Source organism: Ursus arctos, unplaced genomic scaffold (assembly GCF_023065955.2).
Source record: "Ursus arctos isolate Adak ecotype North America unplaced genomic scaffold, UrsArc2.0 scaffold_12, whole genome shotgun sequence".
NCBI lineage: Eukaryota > Metazoa > Chordata > Mammalia > Carnivora > Ursidae > Ursus > Ursus arctos.
The window spans coordinates 70,678,067-70,698,870 of NW_026622786.1; the positions used below are offsets into that span (position 1 = coordinate 70,678,067).

The 20,804-nt window shown below is 52.7% G+C and overlaps 1 protein-coding gene across 12 annotated transcripts in view; it reads left to right on the plus strand.

Moving 5' to 3' along the window:
* ERI3 (ERI1 exoribonuclease family member 3) overlaps positions 1-20,804 on the plus strand; it is a 126,341-nt gene that overhangs the window by 83,893 nt on the left and 21,644 nt on the right. For 6 of the 12 annotated variants that reach the window (XM_057310700.1, XM_057310701.1, XM_057310697.1 and 3 more), the window contains 2 exons: positions 1,889-1,918; positions 17,287-17,386. The exons of 1 other annotated variant lie outside the window; for it this stretch is intronic. In XM_057310700.1, the coding sequence (XP_057166683.1) occupies positions 1,889-1,918; positions 17,287-17,386 (130 nt within the window). The remainder of the gene's footprint in view (positions 1-1,888; positions 1,919-17,286; positions 17,387-20,804) is intronic. 5 more of the 12 variants (XM_044383910.3, XM_044383907.3, XM_044383906.3 and 2 more) reach the window with 1 other exon arrangement.

Genomic DNA, 20,804 nt, shown 5'->3' on the forward strand with positions numbered 1-20,804 from the left:
TGGATTGTTTTATACAAGGAGGGTAGAATCTATGGAAAGACCCTGGAGGGAGTGTTGAGCTGGGTGGCCTCCTGGCCCTAGGCGAGGCTGGCTGTGTGACAGCTCCAGATGCCTGGGTATCTGAGGAGGAGAAGAGGTTGCCCCTGCCATTCCAGTCAGTAGCCTGTATGAACCAGGTCTGTAAAAGAAAAGGAATTTCTAGAACCAATAGCCTCTGAGAGATTAGTAAAACCAATATTTCTCTTTTCTTTGCATTTACTCACCCTAATAGTTTGAGCCCATAATTAGAAATGGGCTTTATTAGGCTAATTAGGAGGTAGGAATGATGGCAGGAGGGCATGTGGAGATGCATCAGGGTGGTGGGCTGTAAATCTAGGGTTTTAATAGGTTTGTTCCGTAATCAGGTGGTCTTAAAGGCTGACTGGGTGGCTGGGCCCCCTCCCCTCCCTTCCTTCTATTCCCATCACTCCTTGAAGTGGCCTTCACACTTTGCCGTCCTTGTCCTCGATACTGGCAGCGGCGCTGGGATATGGGGGGACTCAGGAGGGAGGGAGGAGACCCCACCCGGAGCTTCATTGCCTATGCACGCGCCGTCCAGCCTGGCGGCATGATTACCTTGCTGAGAAATCCGTCCAGGCGCAGGGCTGCTGATAGCAATCATTGATTAAGAGGGTAATTGTCCTGAAAATTCAGATTGATCAGAAGGCAGAAATGATAACTTGTGTAACTGTGTTTAAAGCCACGTCCTGTCAATAGACGAGACTGAGATGTATCGCGCCAAGAGGGGGGCAGAACGGATGGGTGTGTGCGGGCGGGCGGGCGCTGCCATCCTTCTCTCAGGGCTGAGCAGGATGTTTCTTGTCAGTAACCTGGACTATTGGAGATTCAATCACTTTTATCTCCCCCTCTCTCTCAATCCAAATGCCTTTTCATATTAGGAAATTAGAATCGGCCCTGCTCATGCAAGATTTATTAGCTCTGCTGAGCAGTCACACCGAAGAGTAAATGATTTTGCTTTGCTGGAGCTTTTTACACATTAGGACCCAACTTCTTCCCTGCTCTATGCCACTGGCTGCCTGGAGGAGTGGGCTCTAGAGCTAGACACTCCGGGGGTGAGCTTTCAAAGTCTGGTTCAGGGGAAAGCATCCCTGGGATCTAGTTTCTTGACCTGCCAGCACCCTGTTGTGTCTGGCTGACTTCCTTCTATCTGCTCCCCAGACGGGTCCCTTACTGGAGTCTAGGTTGTCTCTCTCAATTGAAGGGGTCAAACCGCTTGAAGGAATGAGGTTCATCCCTCAGAGTTGGGTGACCTGGTGGAAGTTTACCTAGAGGGTTGGTGCTGAGACTATATATTGAGTAAGGATTGACAACAGAGGCAGAGGATGGAGGGGCTGCCATGACTTGACTTCTCAGAGCCTGTGATTGTCCTCCTGTCTGGGGTGGGGCTGCAACAGCTAGAGCATCTTTCTGAGCCTCTGGGGATGTTGTCCAGGAGGTTGCCTAGGAGTTTAGAGTATGGGAGCTGGTTAGAGCAAGTTTTAGGGGTTTCTGGGCCTGCTGGCTGCCTGTGTCTACAGGGCTGCAGGAGGGTTGACTGGTTGAGGCTCTCTGATCTGCCAGTAATGTGGGCTCTTAGGGAAGGAAGGGGCCGAGATCCATGTTTCTGGAATTCTCCTGTGGCCTTAGGCTTGAAATCAGTATGGGCCTGTGTGCCAGCTGAACCTAGTCTGCCCCGGAGATGAGGATACCAGTGGGCTAGGTTGATTGTAGGGAGGACCATTCTCCTTCACTGAGACTGTATGATTCTCCCCCTTACTCACCTCCTTGGGTCACTTGGACTTACAGACAAATGTCGGTCGCTGTCATTCTTTCACCCTCTCTGTTGTAGGTGTTTGGTCTTGGAGGCCTGGTGGAGCAGGTGAGTGTGGAGAGTCCTGATACAGGGCTGAAGGAAGGTAACAGATTTTCTGGATTTTTTGTGAGAGGGCTATGATCCCAAGGACTAACTTCTGCCCACTTGGCTCTTTTAACTTGGTCCTGTGAAGCCTCCAGTTCTCTGAGCTTTCAAATTCTTTCCCCAAACCTGAGGGTTGGCACTGGAAGTGATGGGTTCCCCAGGAATGAATGGTGGGAGTAGGTAGCAGCCATTTTGATCCAGAAAGAGGGCTGTGTTTTGGGGCAGGGGATAGGGGGAGGCTTTTTAGAGGAAGGTAGCTGGCAAGTGTCTGCAGGATATTCCCTAGATAGGACTTGCCTCTAAACAGACCACAAGGCCACCAGCTTTTTCCAGCGGCTCTGCTTCTCTCTACCATCAACCTCCATCCTTGGAGAAGCCTTGACTCTCTCGGACGCCTCCTCCTACTAGGCTGGGTTGGGCAAGATAGGCCTTCCTTCTGCACATGTGCCACCCCACCTCCCACCATAAGAATTTACTAAGGGATAGAATAATCTGAGGAGCTTGATGTAAAAAAATTTTCAGATAGATAAAACGTATGTGATACAGACACAGTTTTCTGTGTAAAAAATTCTGTACAACTTTCTGTACAGTATTGATTCTCATCTGGCATATTCCAGTCAGGTTTAAGTCAATAAAGTTTTTGGATTGTTAAAAAAAAAAAATCCACCTTGTCCCATCTGATGGATTGTGAAGGAAGTGGATGCGCAGAGCCAAGAGGACTTCCCAAGATGCAGTGCTTCTGCCCCTGCCTCTCAGCTAGGCTTGCAGGCTGCCTAGGAATACTTTGCAGTCCAGAGGAAGGATCACCTCTTGTTTGGCTTAGCCTTCGGCTAGGGCTAGTTTGGGCAAAGTCAAGAAAGAATGAAAGTGCCATAGGTAGCTTGGACCTGGGAATAGAGAACTCAGAATTCTGACAGACTCCCAGTGGAGTGAAGGAGACAGATAGTCACTACAGGGTGATGTAAATGGTTTTGCTTTCCAGAGCCCAGAAGAGGGAGTGCCTGAATTCTTCTGGAAGAGCTCAGACGGGCATCCAGAAGAGGGTGGGGCTCTTGAACTGAGTCTGTGAGGAGGATGGGAAGTGTGCTATGGAGACAAGTATGGGCGAGCCTCTGGGCAGAGAGAACAAGGAGAATCGTCACAGATGAGTTGTGTTAGGGCTAGAGCTGGGACCCAGTGCGATTTATTTTCCCAGGCACACTTCTCCATCGTAATTTGATGGTATGGGCCACACCTCAGTTTTAGCAAGCCTGAGTGATGCCTACTTTCACCATCTAGCTGGGCTGCTAGGGGCTAGGGGCCTTGGACTGGACCAGCCAGAGCTTCAGGTCAGAGAGACGTACAGGGCAGAGCCTTAGGAAATGGACGCCAGGCCCTTGCTCTGCTCTGTTTCCTCTCCTGGTCAGCCTAAAGAGCAAAGCAGGGGGCGGGCTAAGGCAACAGCTCTGGGGAAGCTTTAGGCCGGCTTGCCCCACCCTTACTAAACCCATTCCCAGCCCTCCCTGGGCCTTGATCCAGCCCGGCTGCCAGGGGCCCGATTGGTTGCCTGGGCCTGGTAGGGAGGCTGGGAGGAGCCCGGGAAGCCGGCAGACTCATTTTCACTAGAATTTGACCTAAAGCAGGATTGGAAGGGAAGAAAAGAATCTGAACAAAAGTGCAGGCAGGAAGGAGCTGTTAACGAGCCTTTCTTTCTCTTCAGGGACGGAGCGGAGCGCATAGCGGGGCGCAGCGGCCCGCTCTCCTCAGCGGCTCTCTGAGGTAGCTGTAGTCTCCGGCCGCTGCCTGCTCTCGCTCGCTCTCCTTTTTTCCCTCTCCTCTTTCTCGGCTCTCTCTATTATGGGGACTTGCTCCAGCTCTTTCTCTCTCTTCTGTCTCTCCTTTTGTTCTCTCTTTGTCTATTTATCACACTGTGAAGGTTGAAAGAGATGTTATTAATCTGGGAGAATGAAGGCAGGATTAGTGGTATGAATCGGATTTTGAGAGGTGTAATGATAGAAAGACTCGCTCGGCTGGCGGCCTGCGTGAGCTTGATAAATGGGGAGCACTCCAGACTGACTCGCGCCTTCCCCGCGCTGTGCGCCCTGCCCGCTGGGGCGTGCCGCTCTCTCAGATCTGCCAGCCGGCCCACCCCGCTCCTACCTGAACCGGAGCAAAAAGCCAAGGGTAAAGCAGACACAAATATCTCCCATCGCACTTGGAGACATCATTGCTTTTAGCACCCTTTTCAAGTAGAGGCCTGTCGAGTTCTCAAAGGACTGTGGGCAGAGGGAGTGGGGACCCAGACTTCTGCCTGCTTCTAGGACCTGCAAGAGTAGAGCTCCCCTCCTGCCTCTGAAATGGATGTCAGGGGTCTGGGAGAGTCAAGACAGTCCCCAGACCAGTCAAGTAAGAGAACCAGACCCCATGTAATATGTAATTAAGCAAAGTGCTGTAGGAAGAACCATAGTATGAACTGTGGAGGTCAGGGTGGGACATGGGGGAGGGAGGAAGAGAAATCAGGAGGGGCTTCCTGGAAGTGGTGTCCTTGCAGACAAGTAGGATTTGGAGAAGGTGGAGGAAGGCCAGTGTTTTGGGGGTGAAATAGCATAAGCAAAGATGTGAGATCAGAAATAAGCCTGACTTTTGTGGGAGGTTCACCTAAGATCCAGCGAATTTCAGATCAGGAAGAGACCTAAGAAATCAAGTAATTAAGACCCTCACTTTCCAAAGAGGAAACAGGCCTGGGGACTGGAGTTGCCTGCATCATTTCCTGAAGTGATTTCCTATTTAAGCCCTGTTGCTTATTCTGAAGGTGCTCCTTCCATCATCCTGGGATGATACAGTGAGCCTTTCCCTCCTCTGCCCTCCGTAGCTTTCTTTGGTCGCATCCTTCCAGCCTTCATTTGTGCAACCAGAAGATCCTGGCTCAGTTTCATTGCTGCTCGCTCTCCAGCCCTTCCTGGGAGCCTTGGCTCGGGGTCCTCCTCATACTCTGCCCCCAGCCCCATGTGCAGTCTGTGTAGGAGTGCTTGTCCCAGCCAGCCAGGAGTGCTTGTCCCTTGTCCCAGGAGTGCTTGCGCTGAAGAGAGGCCCAGGAGGCAGCACACCTATTCTGGGCTCCAGATGCCTCTGGGCCCGAGCACTGTCCTCCTTCGTAACACTACTGCAGTTCTCACTGACCACTTTGTCACGGTGACTGGCACTTCGTGGCATCTGTATTCATTTCCCTGCGAAGGACTGTGAGCTCTTGAGGACAGGGTGTACGTGTGATTCAGTTGAGGTGCCAGGGTCTGGCGGGCCTTCAGTGAATGTGTGAGTCTTCAGTGAATAAATGAATGAGTTCAGCTGCCTATGCAGTTTCTCTTTCTCCTTCCAGCAGAAAATGATCTTGGTTCTCTGTTCGCTTTTCCCAGGCCTGACTACCCTTAGGAATAGGGAAGGGTAGGTGTGCAAAGCAACTTTTGACTTTGGTACAGCACCCTAAGATCACATCGCATGACAGTGGTAGACCCTTGGATGGCCTCCCATCACCTTAGGAAACAATAGTGAAACTCTTTATTGTGTCCCCTGAGGCCCTCCATGGCTGGGCATCTCCTCTCTTCCTCATCAGCCACATCTCATACTTGCCTCCTGTGCTCCAGAGATATCAAGAGTTTGATTCCTTCCAAGTGCTGTTACCGTTTGTCTAAAGGCCTTAGGCATCATGCCCTTGACCCCAGACACCTCCCCCTCCAGTCCATCAGTTCCTGCTTCCCTGTCCTCAGGGACGTGCTCCCCATCTAGGTCAAGTTCCTGTCTTCAGTCCTAACAGCCTGCCTTTCTTCTTGGAGTCCTTACTATAGGTATAACTAGTGGTTATTTACGTTGCTGTTTATTTAGCATCCGTTTTTTCCAACAGACTGTGAAGCTCTCTGAAGACAGTACTGTGTCTGTATTGCTAATGTGTACATGTGACCTGGCATATAATAGGCTGTCAGTAAATGTTTGTCACGAGCGAGTCAATGTGATTGCAAAGCCTGCACTCTTCCATCAGACCACATCCAGGCAGAGTGAAGGTGGCGGTGACAAGGGCGTACAGGGGGCCAGGATGGTGGGCGTGCCCAGAGAGGAGGCTCTTTGGGCGTTGGTTCTGGAGGCTCTAGGGTTTCAGCCTTCCATCTCTCCGCCTTTCTCTTTTCCCTCCAAACATCAAAGAAGAGAGGGCCTCTTCTGACCCTCAAAGCTTTCTTATTCTCTTTCTGGGTGATCTTACCTACTCCATTTCAAGTGCCACCCATACACATTCTTAGGACTTCCTTATCTCAGCTTGGACCTCTGAACCAAGCTCCAGGCCCACATGTCCACCTTCTCTAGGCACCCCGCCTTGGATGTCCTACTGAAGGACACATCAGTCTTGTAGCTGATCTCCCTCCAGGCCTATTTAGGGTTTCTGCCTCAGGGCTCCTGTTGCTTGATCTCAGCCCCCCCACCGCATGTCAGTTTCTGTGTTTCTCCTAGCTTGGAAGCTCCTGGAGGGCAGTGGCCTAGTCCACTTGTTCTGTGTGTCTCCAGCACCTAGCGCAGAGCTTGGCACATGGTAATGGCTCAATAAGTGTGTGTTATATGAGCAAATGGATGAAGATTGAGGGAGGTCTGGGATGAAAGTTTTGAACATCCTTGTCATTTTTCCCAGGGAGAAAGAAAACGAAGGTGTATGTGCTATGTGCAAGCAGGCACATGCTTTCGTGTGTGAGGGGTTGGTGGTGGTGGCGGTGTCACATGCTCAGTAAAAGATTATATTTTAATTTGGAAAGCACTTTAGAAACTTAAAGTGCTTTGCCTAAGTGCTGACTGCTATTAGTGTCTCCTTTTTATTAGGAAAAAGGACATGATTTTTCTCTTTTATCTTCAGGCCTGTCCAACTTCTGAGAGTCAAACTTAGCAAAATGCCTGCCCCTCACTGAGGACTAGTTACATGCCAGGTTCAAAGCTTTGGACTTGAAACACAGAATTCTGCTTTGCAGACTGGTTCTGACACCCCTGAGGGGATTAGCCCTCACAGCTCAGTATCGGGAAGGGGGGGAGGTGGGAGAGACAGGGTCATTTGACATAGTTCAAGCTGCAGTCTCAGGCCCCTCCCCTCTCCATATAGGTCTGGGTGGAAGGACGTAAGAACCTGGACCATTTTGGGGGATGGGGGAACAACCCCAGTGGTTATCAAAAACCCACTTGTCATACAATATGAAGGGCCAATCTTCAGAGAAAGAATTGGGGAGGAATGGCCCCAGGAAGAATTGGGTTTGTTCAGCTCAGGGATTTTAGGACCAAGAGGCAGCGACATCACAGCTGCTGGACCTGGTGATGTTAAGAGCTGCCACCACAGAGGGCTAGGTCAGAGAGAGGGAATGTGTGTAGCAGTAGCAAGAGGAATTCTGATCTAGGAGACCATGAGGCAGGAATTTGCCTTGTGCCTTGCAGGCACCTTTGAGAGCCTTGCTGGTTGGAAGGAAAGATAGCACCCCTCCTCATGGAGAAGATTTGGTGCTGCAATGACTGGAGGTCTAGAAGGCCCAGCTGAGCCTTGTCATTGGGCCTCTCTGTGTGGCCTCTACCCCAGGCTCTTTACTGAGCATCTGCAAGACCTCACACTGGTCTCATTCTGTTCTATCTCTGCCAGCCCTGGACGCTGAAGGCTCTGCCTGTGGCCGAAGCACTGGGAGGTGGGAGCTTTGGCCCATCATGCTAGCGCCCTGCAGTTCCCAACTCCTAATCGGGCCCTAATCTGGGGAAGCTAGGGCAGGGATGGGGTGAGGGGAGTACATTGAGCCTTCTGCCTTAACTGAATTTCCATACCTCCTGTTGTTAATTATAGAGATGTAATAATGCGATTAGTGCACGATTAAAAAAAATCCCTGATATGATTACCATGGATTTAATATCACATGATATATCATTATATCGTTATGCAGTGACAGATGTAATTGAAATACACTTATTGGAGCCGGGGGTGGTGTTTCATTCAATCCCCAGCACCCCGGGGAGGAAAGGGCTGGCTAAAAAGAAGCAATGGGAGAGGAAATTGTAATGAAAACAAAGAAAACTCACAAGGTAGCTCTCACCCTGGGCAGCTGGCTGAGACCTGCTGCCTTTGACTCTGTGACAGTGCGTGTGGAGCCCCAGAGAGGCCAGCCTCTTCCGTGGGGGCTCAGGCAGCGTGGCTCAGGAGCTCCTTATCTGGTTCTCGCCTCAGAAACCTCGGTGTCCCCAAGTCCCCTCTGACTCAGCAGTGAAGCAAAGGCTCTGGATTACTCCACCTGAAAATAGACTCGGGACCCTCATGGGATCAAGCTGAGTAGGCAGCTGTCTTCCCAGTGCTGCGAACCTGGCCCTGTGGTGCAGCCCCTGCCTTTGCTGTGGTGGTGGTCCAGCACACCCGGGGGCAGCCCTCCTGTTGTGGGCTGTGTGCAGAAGATTAAGTACACAGAGACAATAATCATCCCGCTCAAGTTCTGTGGATGGACAGAGGCGGCGGCGGCTCTGGGGTCCCTGAAGTATGTAGGTAGCCAGGGAATACCACGAACATGCAGAACTACCCACCGGGGGCGGAGAGGATGGGTTTTGTCCACTGATATGAGTGTCCATCCTTCTTGCTGCTGTAGTTGTGCTGGCCACGCCCCTGCTGGGCCACAGGAATGAAGCGGGAGCTACCCATAAAGCTAAAGAGCTCAGAAAAAGAGAAGGGGGACAGAAACAGTCTCCCCTTCTCTTCTAACACAGGCGGCCGAGCCCCCAGTTTTAAGGTTAGCTGTGGGGGGATTGCTGGTCTGCTGAGCTAGAACAGCAGTGGGTCTTGAAGGAGACCGGATAGGGCCAACAGGAGCAGCAACTCTGAAAACCAGGCTTTCCTGCTTGGCAGAATTAGGCCCAAAGAGATGTCTTCGTTTCCCTCCCCTCAATGGAGACCATTTAGAGAAACAGCAGATACAGCTCCTGCCCTTAAGAATCTCCCAGCATCGCCGTGGGTAACAGTTACGTAAACTAATCTGGTGTTACAGAGGCTGTTCAGAGTATGGATGGGTTTAAAGAAGGAACGAGTCAGGGAAGACTTGGTAAAGGAAGGTACTTGGAGTTAGTGGTGAAAGAAGAGTTAGAATGTGTTCACTTGGACAAAAAGTGGGAGAAGGCCAAGGGTATTCGAGGCAGGCTGAAGGAACTGCGCAAGTCGAGTCTTAGAGGCATGAGAGAGCAGTCCCAGGACTCAGGGGCAGTAAGCAAGAAGAAGGAAGCACAGTGGAGGGTGCCTGGGTGGCTCAGTTGGTTAAGCGACTGCCTTTGGCTCAGGTCATGATCCTGGAGTCCCAGGATCGAGTCCTACATTGGGCTCCCTGTTCAGCAGGGAGTCTGCTTCTCCCTCTGACCCTTCCCCCCTTACACTCTCTCTCTCTTTCTCAAATAAATAAATAAAATCTTTAAAAAAAAAATGAAACACAGTGGACCCCACATTTCTGGTAGACCACAGAGATGATGACGGCTTTCACTGGGATGTGGGAAGCCAAGAGAAGGATAACTTGGGAGAGGAGATGTTGAAACATTTTTTTGGTTTTGGGGTTTTTTGTTTTGTTTTAATGTTTGAGAATGAGGTACCTGGCCAGGTGCATATGTCAGGTAGGCAATAGACTATATGTGTTTGATACTCAAGTAGTGGCAAAGAGTATCGATTTGGAAGTTGGAGAGGTGGAAGACAGGAAGTTGAAAAAGTCACCCAGGGAGAGCGGTGGAGTGTAGACAAAGACAGGAAGTGAGAGCACCTGAGCCCGCGAGGAGGATGGTCTGCGTGCAGAAGGGACTACAGGGAGTCTGAGGAAAGTGGCAGGGCAGAGAGAGAAGAGAACTCAAAGAGAACCAAAGGAGAAGAATGTGGAAGCTGAAGCCGGCCACAGAAAGGCAGAGACAGCAAAGCTCTGAAACTGTCCCTACGTGTGGGCAGCGTGGTGAGGACTGTCGGCTTTAGCAGGAGCTGAGTGATTCTGGTCAGGCCAAAAGCCAGACTGCAGGGTTTAAGAAGCAATGGGGAAGGTAAGCAGAGGCGAGTGGAGACAACCTTGAGAAGTTTGGTTAACAGGAAAACAGTCACCAGATGGGGATATGGAGTGAATGGAGGGCTTTAAAAATAATAATGTAGGGGCGCCTGGGTGGCACAGCGGTTAAGCGTCTGCCTTCGGCTCAGGGCGTGATCCCAGCGTTGCAGGATCGAGCCCCACATCAGGCTCCTCTGCTATGAGCCTGTTTCTTCCTCTCCCACTCCCCCTGCTTGTGTTCCCTCTCTCGCTGGCTGTCTCTATCTCTGTCAAATAAATAAATAACATCTTTAAAAAAAACATAAATAAAAATAATAATCTAATACTGACATCACTTTCAGAGGGCCAGGCGTTGTTTTAAACACTTTACACACAGTAATTCATTTAATCCTCACATCAACTCTATGGGGTAGGAACTGTTATTACCCCCATTTTACAAAGAGGAACCTGAGACACAAGAAGTTATGTAAAGTGGAGAGAGATTCAAACATTTGCTAAAATGCTAGTGGAAAGGAGCCAGCAGAGAGCGGAAGGTTAAGGATTTAGAAAGAAAGAGGATCCCAGATGGAGCAGGACTAAGCAGGCAGGAGAAGGGTGAGATGTCAAGCACGAGTACGCAATTGGCCTTAGACAAGAAGCGAGGTGTCCCTTCTGGTAGAACAGCGTCGCTGGAGGAGCAGGCAGGGAAAGGTACAGATGAATTTGTAGATGAGGGGCATGCAGTTGAAAGAGTTCTGTGCCACAGCTTTTATTAGCTTTGTGAAAGTCAGAGAAGAGTAGGATTGTTGCGTACCACTGAGAATTGCTCAGGTTGCGATCTTGTACCCACAGTGGCCGCTTTCTATGCATCAGAGTGACTTTCCGGCATCACTGAACGCAGGTGCAAGTGTGCAGAAATGGAGTCATCACTGGGTTTTTTCAGGGAAGGTGTACGAGGATAAGTGGACAGGGGGGTTGAAGACTGGGGAATGGGTGCTTGCAGTGATAGATCCCAGGGCTCTGGGCCTGGTAGAAAAAGGATCGAGCCCAGAAGGGGATGGACTGACTGGGAAAAGAGCAAGAGTAGAGGGTACAGAAGCTGAAAGGATAGGAGGCGGGGGTCAGAGTGAAATCTGTCATTGTAAGATTTCTGAGGGAGAGCAGTTCTGGGTGATAACAAGGCCCTGAGTGTGGCCGTAGGGATGGATGGCTGATTTAGATAGGTAGAGGAGAAGGTCTTTAAAGCACAGGAAGTTGAGAAACTGAAAGGCAGGGTTCATGGGTGGGCTGTCCTGTACATACTAGAGTTACCCAGTGTCATGATGACCTGGAGTGGAGTCCCAGAGAGAGGGGAGGAATGACAGTCTCAAAGCCGCAGGAAGTTGAAGGTATTGGCAGAGTACATCCAAAAGTGAGTAGGTATTGGTTTTCTAGTTAGTATTGCTGCATAATTAGTCACCCCCAAATTTAGTGACTTAACACAACAGCAGCTCTCTTATTATATCTCATGGCTTCTGTGGGTCAGGAATTTAGGAAGGGCTCCATAAGGTGGTTCTGGCTTAGCCTCTCTCATTCATTTGGAGCTAGTCCTTGGAGCTGGCACAGGGATCCGCGGGGGACTGGCTGGGTTTCTCTCTCTCTCTTTGCCTAGTCTCATGGCTTCTGTATGTGCTCTCTGCACAGACTAGTTTGGGCTTCCTCAGAAGATGGCTACCCTGGAGCAGTCTGGCTAGTTACAGAGCCGCTCAGGCTCCAGGGCGAGTGTTCCAGTGAATGAGGAGGAAGCTGCCTCCTCTATTTCTGCAATCGCCTTGAAGTCCCATTACTTCTGCATTACCCTCTTAGTTGAAATAGTTGCAAAAGCATATGCTGTTTCAAAGAGAGGGACATAGACTCCCTCTCTTGATAACAGGGGAGTCAAAGTCACGTTGTAAGAAGCGCAGGTGAGACGGAAGATGGTGTTGCAGCCATCCCTGGAAAACAGTCTGCCGCAACTGGTGCTAGGCTGAGCACAGGAAAGGGAGCGGGAGCAGCGTTCTCAAAGGCGGTGTATTTTGGTTGACGGCACCAAGACTGTCTGGAGGTCACAGCAGGAGTGGACGTTCCCAAGTGACCTCAAGTATCCCTGGGGAAAGAACTATAGACCCACGGTGTAGTATAGGAGACAGGCTCAGAGACTTTTGATAACTCCTCCCAAGTGACCGTGCTAATAACTGGCAGAACTGGGAACCAAATTCGTGTTCGTCTGGCTCCTGAGCCGGACCACACTGCCTTTCTCTGAGGCCTGGGCTGCTGGGTCTGCCATCCTCGTGTTTACCTGTGTCCTTGGTACTTGGTTCGCCAGCTGTAGAAGTGCTGGCCAATTAGATAAGGAATTAAGTAGTAGTTATGTCTGTCTGGCTTTCTCTCCCTCATCCGCCAGACTCTCACCCTTACAGCTTCGTCTGTTAGGTGTATGTGGGAATGGCAGGTGATTTGATTTGGTTCCTCATCTTGGGAAATGACCCATCAGCCTTAGGTCCACCAGGTGACATGTCACCCAGAGGTCTGGTTAAAGGCCTGCTCCTCCCCATCTCATGAGGAAGCTGGATAGGTCCGATGTACCGGTTCCAGCTTGGAAGCTCTGGGTTTTCTGGAAGTTACAGAGCAGTCTGTGCTTCTGTGTATAGTCTGGGTTCTAACGCCAACCACTGACCTGCCCACTCAGTGGCCACCCCACCCTCCGAGCCCTGGCAGGTAGTGAATGGGTGGGCAGAGACGCCCTAGCAGCCATCGATGCCTCTTCCTTCCTCCTTGAAGGATCTGATGCTGCTGCCGATGAGGGCTACTTCATCTATTAAACCCAATACACTTGTCGCAGCTGCTAAGCCCCCGTAAGCCGCCGGGCGCCGTGTTTGTGATGGGACTGACAGTGCATGGAGGAGGCTGATTATACACGATTCCATTTCGCGGGCCCAGCAATGTAATTTCACAGGGCGATCAGCGTTTGCATGTAATAGCAGGCTGTGCTGAGGTGTCAGAATATTAAAGGCGCTAATGGCAAAGCTCCCTGTTACACAGGGGGCCACCCGCCGCGCCTACAGCAGGGCTGCGCGGCAGGCCCGTCGCAGATGGCTGGCCACTAAGCTAATGGGGCAGCAGCCAAGGCGGGCAGAGCCGCGAGAGAGAAGAGCCAGCCGGGAGCAGCTCGGCACCTGCTTCCCCGCGCATGGAAATTACAGCAGCCCAGGGGAAGGAAAGTGTGCGTGCCTGCCTGGCACAGGGCTGTGGTGGGGTGGTTTGGTAGACCCAGCATCTTTCACCCCAACTCCACCTGCCCCACTCTTCGGCCAGGAAGCCACAGCTGGGCAGGTGGGCCCTGGTGGCTGGGAGAGGTGCAGCTGGAGAAGTGGCACCCCAAGAATTTGGAACCAGTGTGGGATAGGGGCTTGGGCACAGGTTTTTGGCGAGAGCTCTTAAAACAGATTCCTGCCCCGCGCTGATTGAGGTCAGAAAACTGCTAGGTCCCTTACCCCCACACCCTGTAGGCTGGCAGGAGAGAGGGAGGGAGCAGGGAAAGGAAGCAGGCGGGAGAAAGGGGATGGGCAATAATTAGGTCCCTTGATTGATGCCAGTGCTGCCATTGGTACACAGAGCAGGGAGGTAGCCCCTCAAGATAGGCTCTTTCCGTCCTTGTGGGCTGCCCCAGCCACACCCAAGCCCTTGCCCGCACTCTCACGGAGCTTGCTCCTGCCATTCTCCTTTGTCCTTGCTGTGTCTCCTGCCTGGAATGTTGTCAGACCCCCGCCCAGCCCCCCACTACCGCTCCCTCCAGGAAGCTTTCCTAGCTGCCTCCAGCCCCACACAGGCTGTTTCTCTCCGTTGTCCCTGTGGGCAGCCACAGGGGACAGCCTCCCTGATCCGCATGTTCTGCTGCTTCCCTGGGTCCCAGCCTTGACTTCTCAGTCAGACTCTCTGAGGCACAACCCACATCAGCTTGTCCTGAGTGGGCTCCTGGGAAGGCTCTGCTCAGATTCATAGACGGATGTAATCTTCGGGAGGACGTCTGGAGGGAGTGGGGAATGGAAGGATGCGCCAAGTAACCTGAGGGAGAGTTTGGTGCCTGTGTGGGTGTGCACACTTGCTGGTGTATGTATCTGGTAGGGAGGGACTTTAGAAGTGAGTGCTGGGGGTGGTGGGCATGTGGGTACAGGCATAGAGGGGTAGCAGGTGTGAGGATCCAGACCACAGATTGCTGTAGGACCCTGTGTTCTCTGGGTGGCTTTCTGCATCTGCTGGCTGTGACCGAGGGGTCCCTCAGATGGCAGGCGTTGGAGAGAGCTTGTGGGACTGTGCCCTGGGACTGTGCCTGTGGGGGTTCCTTGAGGCTGGTGGTCACTTCTGAAGGTTCAGCTCTGCAGGGGTGTGTGACAGTACCTGGGGGAGACCTGCCAGGGTTCTCAGCAGGGGCAGCAAGGGGAGAGCCCAGGCTGAAGGAGAGCAGTTTTAATTAACCGTTTTTAATATCATTTTGGACTTTGGCTGGTATGTGAAGGCCCCGCTGGAAGCAGCATTTGTAAAAATTAAATCCCTCTTATTAGGAGCTTGGCAGACCCATGTGCACGTGCTGCCCCCTTCCCCCCGCCCGTGCCCCCTGAGGAAGTGCTGGATGAGGCCATGTCACGGCAGCAATTGGTTATCATGCCTTATCTGGGAATATGAAACTGTGCGCATGACACCCGCGGCCACGCTGGAGACGCCAATTCATCTCGCCCTCGCTCTGACAAGCTAGGCTGCCCTTCCTGAAAGGCATCCGTCAGGCGGGACCGGGCTACTGCCTTGCCTGCTACCTCTGCTTTCCTGCCCGGGTTCCAGCTTGCCCTGGTCCAGCCAGGCCCAGCCCGGCCCTCCTGGGCTCTGCCACCCTCTACCCCCCTTCCATATGTCCCAGCCTAGGGAAGATCTTGGGGAGTCATAATTATAATAATAATCTAATCACAGTGACGCGTCAGGGCAAGCGTCTAATGTTATCTGAAGTGGTCTTCCCGCTTAGCTGCGATAAGACTCAGGATGACGTGCAGATAACGTTGAGCTGCCCTGTCCCCAAGCCTCGAGCAGAGCAGAGGGGCCTCAGCAGCCCGCTGCCCGCCCGCCGCTTTAAGCCGGGAAGCGGCAGCACCTGCTAATGCAAGTGTTTAATATTTGATGGGCTGGGATAAAGCAGGATCACCTTCGAATTGAATTGAGTGTCAGCCGAGAATCTATTACTGAAATTCGGGTGTGATTTGACAGCAAAGTAGACGATGTTATTCTTCACTAGTTACTGCAATCTTCTCCCCGACATCACTTAAATATTTTTTTCTTTGCTTGAGTAAACACACATTATCCTTCTTTTTTCCCCCTTCCTTCCTTTTTTCCTTTTTAGAGGGGAAAAAAAACCCATCCAGCTCGCCTTCTCCAGGCTGATAGGGTAGATTGTTATTTCTTTATTTGTCCTATTAAATGGAATTTCTGATCGTTTAATCCGGCCTTTGTAAGTGATTTTAAAGTACTTGAAAGCCGGCCCGCCACTGCTCTCTGGCCCACTGCGCTCCAGCCATGGCCCTGACCACGCTCAGCGGCTCATCCAGCTGTGCACCACCCACTGGCTCCTTTCCCTCGCTGCCTGCGTTTCCCCAGCTCTGCCCTGGCTGCAAGCCAGCGTTCTCTCCCCTGCCCTTGAGCCTCACACTCAGCCCCCGATTTGTGGGTCCAGCTGCGGCCTGGGAAAGTGTGGGAGGGTTGGCTGGGACGTTGAGTTGTGGCTGGTACCCTCTGTGGTCAAGGAAAGCAGCTTGGGACGGCGCTAAGGTTGAAGCACCTGCAGAGCCAGGGCTTGGTTCCTGCAGCTGGGAAGGAGGGGTACCAGCCCCTTGGCCTCAGCACGGACTCCGCGTCCAGCCTTCTGTCTTTGGTTTCTGACCTGGGGTTAGGCCCTGCCTGCTGCGAGGGAGTCTCTAGTGGGATGAGGGCCTCCAGGCCGGGGCATGGGTCGGGGCACTGCAGTGCCTGTCTGAACGTGGCTGCAGTCACCTTAGTTCCACTTGTGGCCTCCCCACCTAGCTTCTGGGAACTCCCCCAAGCTACATTCCTATTGACCATATCCCATATGCTTCCTGCCACTGGGAGCAGGGCAGCCTGGGCTTCCAGGACTTCAAAGGTGAGGGGATGGGTAATGTCTGAAGGGCCAGCCAGCTACACAAGCCCCCGGTAGAAGCCCAGGACTTTGCTAGCAGGCTGAGCAGGAATTCAATTCCCACTGGGCCACTTAATAGCATTCTAACCCTTGTAAGTCTCTTCTTTCTGGGCCTCAGTTTCCTCATCTGTGACGTCAAGTCGGTTGTGCCTGTAAGGGACCGTGAAAGAAAAGTTCCATCCCTGGTCCTGCCATATACCGCCTCCCACCATTGAGGTTGGTGGCGGTCAGGTGGCGTGAGTAGGGGATGGAGGGGGGCAATGAAGTGCTAGGGGCTTGAGCAGATCGATGCCCCCAGCACTTCCTTCCCCAACCCCAGGAAAACAATTAAGTACAGATCGATGGGTGGCCGCTTTGAATATGCATAAGTGAGCACTTGACCTTCAACAGAGATCTGTTCCCCCTACCACACACACATTCTCTTTCTCTCTCTCTCTCTCTCTCTCACACACACACACACACATACTCTCTCTCTCTCTCTCTTCATGTGTTCCCCTCACAGCTGCTTGAGTCGACCAGGTGACCTTACCCCTTCTCAGTTGAGCCCACGTATGGTACTCAGCCTTTGACAACCTGGCCTGCTTCTCGGTCTAAAGCAAGTAGACCAAGGGCAGGTGGTTAGCCCCCTCTTGCTTCAGTTTTCCTGTCTATAGAGTGAAGTTTGGATATGTTGGTCTCCAAGTCCTTCCCAACACCAGGCCTTATGACCACCAATGCTGTGGGGCGGGGCCCAGCACAGTGCTGGGTACACTGGAGGGGGGACTCTAACAGGGCTGCCTGGTGAAGGGGGTGCCCTGATGACAGGATGGTCCTGAGAAGGAGGGTCTTAGTAAATGGGAGCTCTCTAGAGGAGCCTGGCAAGAGGGCACCCGTTGGGGGCTGGAGGTCTCTGATGGGGAGCTGCCTAGAACAAAAGGAGCTCTGAAAAAAGAAGGGATTTTCTGATGGGGGCCCTGGTGGAAAGGGGACCCAGTGAGGGGACTCTCATGAAGAGACATAACGAGAGTAAGCCCTTAGTGGGAAGATTTGGCTGGAGGGTGGAGGTGGTGAGTATTGGGGGTCAGGGCCTCTGTTAACCATTCTTGCCTCCTGTCTTCCAGGCTTACAGCTTCGCCATGGGCTGCTGGCCCAAGAATGGACTTCTAGACATGAACAAGGGCCTCAGCCTGCAACACATAGGCCGGCCCCACAGCGGCATTGGTCAGTCCCTCCACATATACCCCTTGGCAGCTCAGTCAGCCCCTGCCTGCATGCCCCAGTCCCCTGGCACACAGAGGGGTTCTGTGGCTCATTCTCTGCTCTAACGGGGTGCTTTCCATAGCTGGGGGGAGTGGGGAAGAAGGGTGGCCTAGGGGAGAGTGGAACCAGACCATTGGAAAAGACCTCTCAAAACACTGTTTAGGAGGAGACTGGGGTCTGGGCTTTGGGTGGGTCACAGGTGGCCTTGGATTCAGGCCAAGATATCCACAACCCTGTCTGCATCTCTGCTGGGCGATTTCCTCAGAGGGGTGGGCACATGTCAGCTTACCCACCCCCGTGGAGCTAGAGGAGGCTGTTTAATATTGTTTCAAGTCTGTGGCGACTAAACTGGGCGATCAATGGGAGTTAAGGAGATGAATTATTTAAACCTCACCAGCTTTTAATTAGTCGGGGTCCTTCTGACCGATGGCTCCGTCCACAGGGTATTGACTCCCCCGCAGGAGCAGCAGCCTCCATTGAGCGGTGCCTGGGTTGGGAGGGGCCACTTGGGGTATCAGGTGGGGCTGCACCCTCAGAGGGATCCCTGCTTGGTGGGGGGGGGCTGGAGTGGCTGTGACTCTAGGCATTGGAGGCTCTGCTGACTTCAGATATATCAGTATTGGGGGGTGTATGAGTGAGTGTAATAATATATCTGGGTTGATTTTCTTGAGGTCGTTTGTCTGTATATGGAAGCAACCATCAACCCGTGTGTGTATCCACAGAAAGTGTGTCTGTTCATTGCTGTGTATCTGATTTTCTGTGTGTGAGCACACATCATGCAAATACTTGACAAGCATAGACTGTTCCAAGTGGGGAGGAGCGGGGTAGGGTGGTATTCCTGGGAGGTGGTATGACATTATCATAACCTGTGTACCTTTGGGGAGCTGTGGCCGCAGAGGGACCAGCAAGATACACCAAAAGGACCCAGTTACCTGTCACAGACCAGCCCTTCATCCTTTCCACAGAGCTCACTGGTGCCTGGTGGGTTTTGGGCATGTTTAGTAGATATTCTTGTCCTCAAGGAGGTCACGTCCTAGGACAAGATAGAGGCTGAACTGGGTACCCAGGGTACTAAGAGCTGTTAATAGGAACACCTAGGCTGCCCCAGGGGAGGATTCCCATGTCCTCAGGTGCCAAAGTGACTTCTGCTGCTTTATGTACATCTCACTGACTTCAGGGATGCCCTGTATCATTCTTGTTGGGATACCCCAAAGTTGTTCTGGGGTCCAGGGTGGGGGGGGAAGAGGAAGCAGTCAATAGGTCTAAGGAATTGGAGGTACCCCACAGCAACTCCTATTCCCTTCCATAGGAGCTATTCTGTACAGCCTAGAGGAGACCACAAACCTAGCAAGGTGAGATGCTTGGGAGCTCAGCAGGGAGTTTCCTAGAGAAGAAGACACTTGAGTCAGGAAATCCTTGAAGGATGAATAGGAGTTTGCTAGGTAGAAAAATGGAGGAAGGGTTTTCTACTTAAGGGCAGCTGTGTGTACAAAAGCACAAGGGCACGTTGAGGACAACTTAGACGCCTACACGTAGTTGGCTGTGACTGGAGTGGGAGGGACACTTGGGTCAGGGAACAGCTGGAAAAGAAATGGGGAAATAAGTGGGTCTTGAATGCCTGGTTAAAGGGTTGGCTCTTCGATGAGGTTCTGAGGAGACAGGAGGTTCATGAGCGAGAGGACAGCACTATCAGAGCCCCTCCTAAGCACTGACGGGGCAGTGCACACTGCACACGCCAGTTCTTAGTGGACACTTAGTGAACACTGGGGTGGGCGGCTGAGTGAAAGAGTGAGCAGATGAATCCGTGCCAGAGAGACGGGAAAGAGAAGGGCCAGAGAATGAGGATCAGTGAGAAGACTTGCACTGGCCCAGGCGGGCAGGGGTTGCCAGTAGTTGAGTCTGGCTGCTGGAGGGACCAGCGGGGCTGGGTCGGCCTTGAGCTGGGTGCCCTGTGTCTGTGGATGTGTCCCAGGGTGTGTTTGTGAGAGGAAGAGGTTACTTCTTCCCTCTCTGTTAGGACTCCTGAGGTGTTCCTTCCCTCTCCAGGGGAGAAGGCTTTTCCATCCAGCTGGGACACAGGGGACAGTCCAAGGTTACAAGTGACAATGGAGCAAGGGCTTTGGAGCCAGAGGAAGTTCTGGCTGTACCGCCCAGAGCCCTGTGACCTCAGACAAGGGACAGTGCCAGTGCCTCTCAGGGCTGGTGGGGAGGTTCAAGTGAAGCTGCCTGTGTAAAGGGCTTGGGCAGTGCCTGGCCCAGCACACAGTGGGTGCTCAGGCAGGCCCCTCCTCTGTGGCCCTGCCAACACCATGGCCTCCCCAGGGCACTGGGGGTTCCTGGCACTGGGTCTTTGTATCTTTGAATGCAGAGGGCTGCCCGGCCAGCTCCCAGCTGGCTCTGAGGTGTGGGTGAGGGTGTTTGGTGGGGAGGGAGATGCAGGGCATTAATTGGGCTGGGAGAGGCGGGGAGGGGAGGCGTTGGTTTTGAGCAGTGAGGTTAATGGCCCTCGCGCCAAAGAGACAGCTTTAATGAGCTTCAGCTGGCGGTGCCCCGAGTTACTGTGCGTGCTAAAAGGGTCGCGCTGTAAGAGTTTGATGTGGACTGTTTCCCAGCCCTGGGGTCAAGGGTCATCTCCTGTCACTGGCCACTCAGGCTGGTCCTCAGTGACATAGTGCTAATTAACTGCGTGAGGAGCTGCCAGCCTGAAGTGGGGAGTGGTATGTATATTGGTGGGGGGGAAGGCATTGGTGATGCTGGGCAAGGGTTCCACAGATCCCACAGCTTAGCCATCTCTGGGATCCGCTTGGCTCTCCCATGATGCCATGGTGGGGGGTAGGCAGTGGGTCTGTGTGCAAATCACTGATGATCCTAGGCCCTAGGGAGATCTCCTGAGCCCCCTTCTAAGGTATGGGTGGCAGGGGGAGTTTGTGGGGCCTACCTGGTGGGGATTCCTGCTGAGAACTGGGTGTGGTGGCACTGAGAGAGCAAGGGGCAGGCATGCTGGAGGGTTGGGCTGCCAGCCTAGGGCTGGGAGGTAGGCTGTAGAAGGGGAGAGGGCCCACTGGGATGGATGTGCATGGTTGAACTATTTGCAGGGGAGCCGTGGGGGCATCCTGGCAGAGCAGTGACCTGCTCAGAATTGGGCTTCAATTCAAGCCGTCTCAGAGTTTGTGCAGGGAGGACTAGCAAGGAGAAACTGCGGAAGGGGCAGTTCCATAAGATGCACGGAGGTGATGGTTAATTCAGAGCCAGCAGTAGCCGTGCGAATGGAGGCAGAGGACCAGTCAGTGAATGCTTACCTTGCACCTGCTGTGTGTCAGGAACTGTGATAGGTGTACTGGTGAAGATGACAGAGAGCCCTGCCCCCACGGAGCTCAGG